The sequence below is a fragment of the Vanellus vanellus genome (assembly GCF_965231255.1).
Source record: "Vanellus vanellus genome assembly, contig: HAP1_SCAFFOLD_36, whole genome shotgun sequence".
In the NCBI taxonomy this organism is placed as follows: Eukaryota; Metazoa; Chordata; class Aves; order Charadriiformes; family Charadriidae; genus Vanellus; species Vanellus vanellus.
In genome coordinates this window covers 1,834,359-1,840,213 of record NW_028127470.1, presented here as the reverse complement: position 1 = coordinate 1,840,213, position 5,855 = coordinate 1,834,359, and the positions used below count along the sequence as shown (strand labels likewise).

At 51.8% G+C, this 5,855-nt stretch overlaps 1 protein-coding gene across 1 annotated transcript; it reads left to right on the top strand.

Moving 5' to 3' along the window:
• Positions 1-914: 914 nt before the first annotated feature.
• On the top strand, positions 915-3,713 carry LOC309685245 (sentrin-specific protease 2-like; the record flags this gene model as incomplete). The annotated part of the gene is made up of 4 exons (XM_082501049.1): positions 915-1,043; positions 1,471-1,644; positions 3,080-3,169; positions 3,651-3,713. 4 exons carry the CDS (start codon positions 915-917, stop codon positions 3,711-3,713), a joined length of 456 nt encoding a protein of 151 aa, XP_082357175.1.
• Between the last annotated feature and the right edge of the window lie 2,142 nt (positions 3,714-5,855).

The following is a 5,855-nucleotide window of genomic DNA, read 5'->3' as shown; positions in this document are numbered from 1 at the left end:
ACTCATCCAGTTATATTGGATGTGCCTCTTGTCCTACCGTGGTGATAGAACCTGAAAGATCAGCTTGCTGATCCATGGTGCCGACCACCAGGGAGTGGGAGTTCAGTTTCCCCTGCTTGTATGAATTTCGGCTGCTTTTATTCTTCAGAGTTGCAGTCTAATTGAGCTCCCCCCGCCTTTTCCTGCCTGTTGAGGATAGACTTGGAAAGGGCGAGCAAATGCAGAGTTTACAAAGTCTGCGGAGTTGATGCTGGGTACAAGGGAAACCGGGTGTTTTTCTTATTTTGCTCACCCAGATTCAAGCAAGAAGATGCTATTGCAGATCAGAGTATTTTATACTACCAGACATACTGATTTATTTGCATTCCTTAAGCAGACTTAGATGGGAACGTGCAAATTGCGACCAGTTGCGTGTACAACCTGGACTCCCCATTGCCTGACTCCAGTGTAGCTGCCTCAGTTTCCCCCTTTGCCGTTCCCTTTGAAGTCCCCCACCTTCACATTCTTTCAGGCTCCTGACTTAGCTGCCTCGGTACAGAGGATGCCCGCTGGGGTTGGCTTAAACCTGGGTATTGCGAGGGCCGCGGGAGCACGTGGGAAAGGAGTTTGCCGGACTTGTGTTCCATTTTCAGCTGCTTTAGCGTGTTTGCAGAGTTTATGGGTTTTATCCCAACGTCCTTGGTGAAAAGAAATGGCAGCAAGCCTGGGCTCTAAAGTTCAAAGTTGGGATGCTGAAACCAAGCAAGCAAGGCAAAAGCGCTATCGCTCACTGAGCCAAGAAACCGTCGAAGGCAGTTGCTCTGTCACCTGAGCTGAATTTACAGGCCGTGTTTCAGTGGAAAGCTGCCCCCAGGTCAGCGTGCTCCGTGCTCTGTTTCACAAGTCCTTCCCCATTGAATTGTTCCTTTCAGGCCATGGAGAGAGAGGTCAGTGCCGCATTTGGCAGAGGTGAGCCAGATGAGATCATGAGCAGTGCCTTCAAACTAAAGGTCACTCGTGAGGACATCCGCACGCTCAGGAACCTTTGCTGGCTAAATGATGAGGTAAAACCAGCTGCAGCACAGGGACAGTCTCATTCAGCCTTTATTGAAAAATACCCCTCCGCCGTGTACAGAAGTCTCATCAACGTTCTTTGACGACCTCCGCTGCAGAGCCTAGAAATCTCTGTACAGTTCTTACTTGAGGTATTGAAGGGTCGAGTGTTTCTGGAAGTTCCTTTACTTCTTGTATGACGCAGCTTCCAGGAGTTAGTTCGTGTTATTGGGGGGGGGGGGGGGGGAGGGGTCAGGTGTTTTGATCAAACTGCCGATGTAACCCCGTGTGAAATTCTGGGAACAAAAGCTGACAGCTGAGGCTGGAGTTCTCTCCGCTGCGTGCTTAAGGGTGGCCAGAAAAGACGTGGTGCTGTATTTTTCGTTGGGAAAGCCAGCGTCTTATTTTTACACCTCATGGTTGCTCTTTATGGTACAGGTCGTTAATTTCTACATGGGTCTGCTGATGGAAAGAGGCAAGAAGGAAGGGTATCCAGCGGTCCACGCTTTCAGTACCTTCTTTTATCCCAAACTAACATCGGGGGGCTATGAAGCAGTCAGGAGGTGGACCAGGAGTGTGGATGTCTTCAAGCAGGACATCATCTTCATGCCTGTGAACTTGTGAGCGCACTGGACACTAGCTGTGAGTTCCACGGGCTTTTTCTCTGGAGTTGGATGGGGAGAAATAACTGGCAAGAGAAGTCATTTAGGTGTTGGTGGGTGTGCGGCACAAGGTTGTGCTTTGTCTCACAGTCACCTTTTAATAACAGGTCATAGATGTCAGAAAGAAGACCATCACATACTTGAACTCACTGGCACAGAAAGGGGATGAAATTTGTCAGACTTTGCTGTAAGTAACCGCTCCGTCACTGCTTTTATGGTGTGAATGAGGAGAGGGTTTTTAGATTTAGTCCCTGTAAGGCGACTGCAAGTTTTCACATGGCTTGTAGATAACCAACCAGGAATCCTGGAGTTGCTTGCTGCGAGTTGTCTGGCATCGACTGCTTATCTGGTGTCACAGCGTCCCCTCCACCCAGGGTCTGGGGTGCCTGGATTCTGCCACCTTCCTGTGATAGGCACAGCCAAATACGCCATAGCCCCGTGGCTCACGTGTGCCGACTTTGTTAGTCGGATCCCAGGGTGTGGGATCAAGGCACCGGTGGAATTATGGCATTACGGTTCCCTGCTTGGTTTGTCTCTTGGTCCTCTGGTAACATGTGATTTGGGGTTTTTTGACCTCTCCGAAGCAATGAACTTAGGTTTGTGTGGAAGTCTCTGTTGGAATTGTTGGCCTCGTTCTTGACTATTAGCTCACAGCCTCTCCCCGTGTTTGTAAGTTTCAGATTGGGATTCTTCCTCCAAAATCAGCCTTAAATCAGCTGCTGTGAGGATCCTCTGACATTTTCCCGTCCTGCCGTCCGTCTTCCTGTGATCCTTCAGCCGCTGTATTTTGTTGTTGGCCTAAATTACAGAGATGAAAAGGGATTTCTGTTTTTCCCTTTTGTTTTAACCAGCCAATACCTGCAAAAAGCCGGGAAAAAAGAAACCTGGAGCTGAATGTTTCGGAGTGGACTCTTCACAGCATGGAGCCACGTGTACGTGAGCACCACTTGGGTTTGAAATGGGAACTGTCAGTGCTTCTTTGGGGCCCAGATCCTGGCACGTGACAAAGCAAAGGGTTGAGCTGATGTTTCTCAAGGAGTTAATAGTAAAAAGCGGTCCCTACAGACTGGATTTAAGAAAGGTCACTTGAGAAAGACGCCGTGCGAACCTCGAGAGGCCTCGCAGGGAGGAGGGCTGCTGCCCCTTCTGGGCCTGCCAAGAATTTGGGTTGTAGTGTCCGAGTCTGGGAGGCAGAGGGGAGGGATGGTGCGCAGTGAACTGGGTCTGTTCCTCGTGGGCGGGAGTGGGTATTCGGGATTACGCAAGTAGGGTCAGGAGTGTGCGGTGAGCGCAGTGTCGGTGTGGGTAATGTGCGCTACTTCCGAGTTGCTTTTCTTTTGATACAGAGGGAAATCCTCCATCTTCTTTGCATTCCTTAGGAGATCCCTCAGCAGCTGAACGGAAGCGACTGCGGCGTCTTTATGTGCAAATACGCAGATTACATCTCCAGAGAGAAACCGTTCAACTTTACCCAGGTGAGTGAAGGTCATAAACCCCTCCAGCCCCTTTCGCGCAGGGACAGGAGCCAGGGAGGTTACGCAGCAGCTCTTAATTGTGTCTGGGGCAGGGACTGAGGTTTTGTGCCCCGTTTCGGTGCGTAGTTGCTGGGGTCAGAACTTCCAAGTGGCCTGGGCAGGGCAGAGCTGTGGTTCTCCATCCCCGCCTTTGGGAGCTGCTGCCGGTGAGATTCCTCTTGGGCAAGATACTGCCGCTGCTTATTTTTATTTTATACCGGTCTTTTGTTAGCGTGCTTGTAAGCTGTCGCGCAGTCAAGTCAATCTGGTTTTGTTGGGTTGTCGTGTCACCCTCTTAGGAGCCGCGTGGGGTGTTGTACCCAAATGGCTGACAGTTCTTAAAGGGAACATCCTATTAAGGACTCCGCTGGGCGTTTATGCGTGTTTTCCGCCTCTTTCTGCCGTGATGTCGTTATTTAATGGATTTCTCTTCTCTTTTCAGACTCACATGCCATACTTCCGCAAGAAGATGGTGTGGGAGATAATCCATCAACAGCTGCTGTGACACGTGGACAATTAGAGTTCTTATTTTAGTCACTTTTCTTAGACCTTTAGTTACATTTCTTAGACCTTTAGTTACATTTCTTAGACCTTTAGTTACATTTCTTAGACCTTTAGTTACATTTCTTAGACAAATTTTCCTCTTTAGGTTATGAAGTAGAAGTTAAGATGGTTTATTCCCCTCCCACCCTCCTTATTTTGGAGACAGTAACTCTGGGTTGTTTATTTTTTTTTTTGCTGTCTCCAGGGAGTTATTTAATGTGAAAAGAGAAATATTTATTTCTTTATATAATTTAAATATTTATTTTAATAAAAAGAGCCTGACTGGAACGAAACTCTACCTGATAATGACAGAGGGTGATTTATTCTTTTTTTTTTATTTAACTGAAGAAAAAGTTGGATGTAGCGATGTGGTCTTTTGCTCCCTCACAATCCCCCAGGAAGAGGATTGGAGCCAGGATGAGTATCGGAGCACAAAAGCCACGAAGCGATGGTCACAACGTGCTGAAGGGGCAATCGGGGAGTTGTTCAGCGGTGAGATGAGCAAGCAGCATCCCGAAAATCCGCCCCTGGAGAGGGGTTAGTGGTGTACGGACGCTCTCTGTGCTCTGTAAACCCCCCGTGGGGATCCCCTGCTGCCCCCTCGGCAGCGCCTGGGTGGCTGTGACTGCTGAAAGCCTCCGTGTGTGAGGCGGTGGGGACATTGTCCAGGTACCACTGTCCCCTCTGCCTACAGCGTCACAGGGTGGACTCTGGCCCTTCGGCATGCCCATATGTGCCCACCAGCTCCCCTGAGACCACCCCAGGGGGCAGAATCAGCCCGCTTTGGGCCAGCCGTGTTGTGCAGGAGCTGGGCCTCGCTTCTCGTTAGGAAGTGGCCTTTGGGAGGTGACGAGCTTGCGCTTTCCCGTGCTGCCAGGAGAGTGTGGGTAGAGCCACAGTGCGAGTGACACTGTTGCTGCCCTCAGCGCGGCTGGAGGAGATGTTCCTCCTCCAGCTTTGCACACTTGGCACGCTGCCATGTGCCCCGTGACATGGACCTTGCGCACAGGGTGGCCGTGGTGGGGGCTCAGCCCCATCCTTACAGTGCTGGGGAGCACGGGGCTACCAGGCACAGAGTCCCTCCCCCAGTGCGGTGCTTTGGTGCGTTGAGGTGTTAGATGGGGTGGCACAGCCCCTGCCCACCCCAGGAGGGGGGACACCACCTCTCTGGTGGCACTGGATGGGTGGGAGGGAGGGAGGGAGCAGAGCTCTGGGAGCCATGGAGAAAGGTGTGGGGGTGTCCCTCATCGTGGCAGCCCCCAGCAGCCCTACCCTGCCACCCAGCCACCCCAAGGGACACCCAAGCCCCATCTTGGTCCTCTCCCTGTTGGGTGATGCCCTTCCACCCACCTCAGAGGTGTGCTCCTCTCCTGCGGGGGGGACGTTCAGCACTCGCCTGGCTAGAGAAGCACCGGGGGGGGTGGTTAGGGGGCATCTGAGCTTCCCAGTTACATGGGCGTAATTAGTGTGCTGTTAATAACCATTAATAACCACTTTGGCTTTGCTAACCAACTGCCCCCACCCCGCTTTAGTGCGGGCTTCGTGATGCCAACACCTCCCTGTATGGGAGCAGCCAGCCAAGCCGGTTTCAGAGCACCAGAGGTGAGAGGCAGGGAGCTGCCATCCCACTCAGCTCCATCTCCGCCGTGCCTTGGCTGTGCAGAGAGAACTTGGGGGCAGCTGCAAAACAGCTCAGCCCGGGCTTATCTCAAGATGGCACAGAACAACCAAAACCAAATGGCCCTTAACAAACAAAATGCCCCGAGTCCCATCCCACCACTCTTCCCGTGACGTTGAGCGCCGGACATCACAAATTGGCGACAGAGACTTCGCTATGGCACCACCAGAGGGAAATATCCCAGACAGTGTAATCCACTCAGGCATAATCCTGCACCCTCACCGAGTCAGGAAATATAAACCACAGGGTCTGGGGAGACAAATGGGGAACCCTCCAAGGATACAGCTGGCCCCTAGGAGATCCGTCCCCCCCCCATCCAGGACGCTGTACAGGGTAACTTCCCCGGGATGGAGCGACCTCACCTGAGAGAGAGAGGGTAAGTGACTAAGAAACATCCGTACGGTATAGGGCATGCGATTGAGTTTG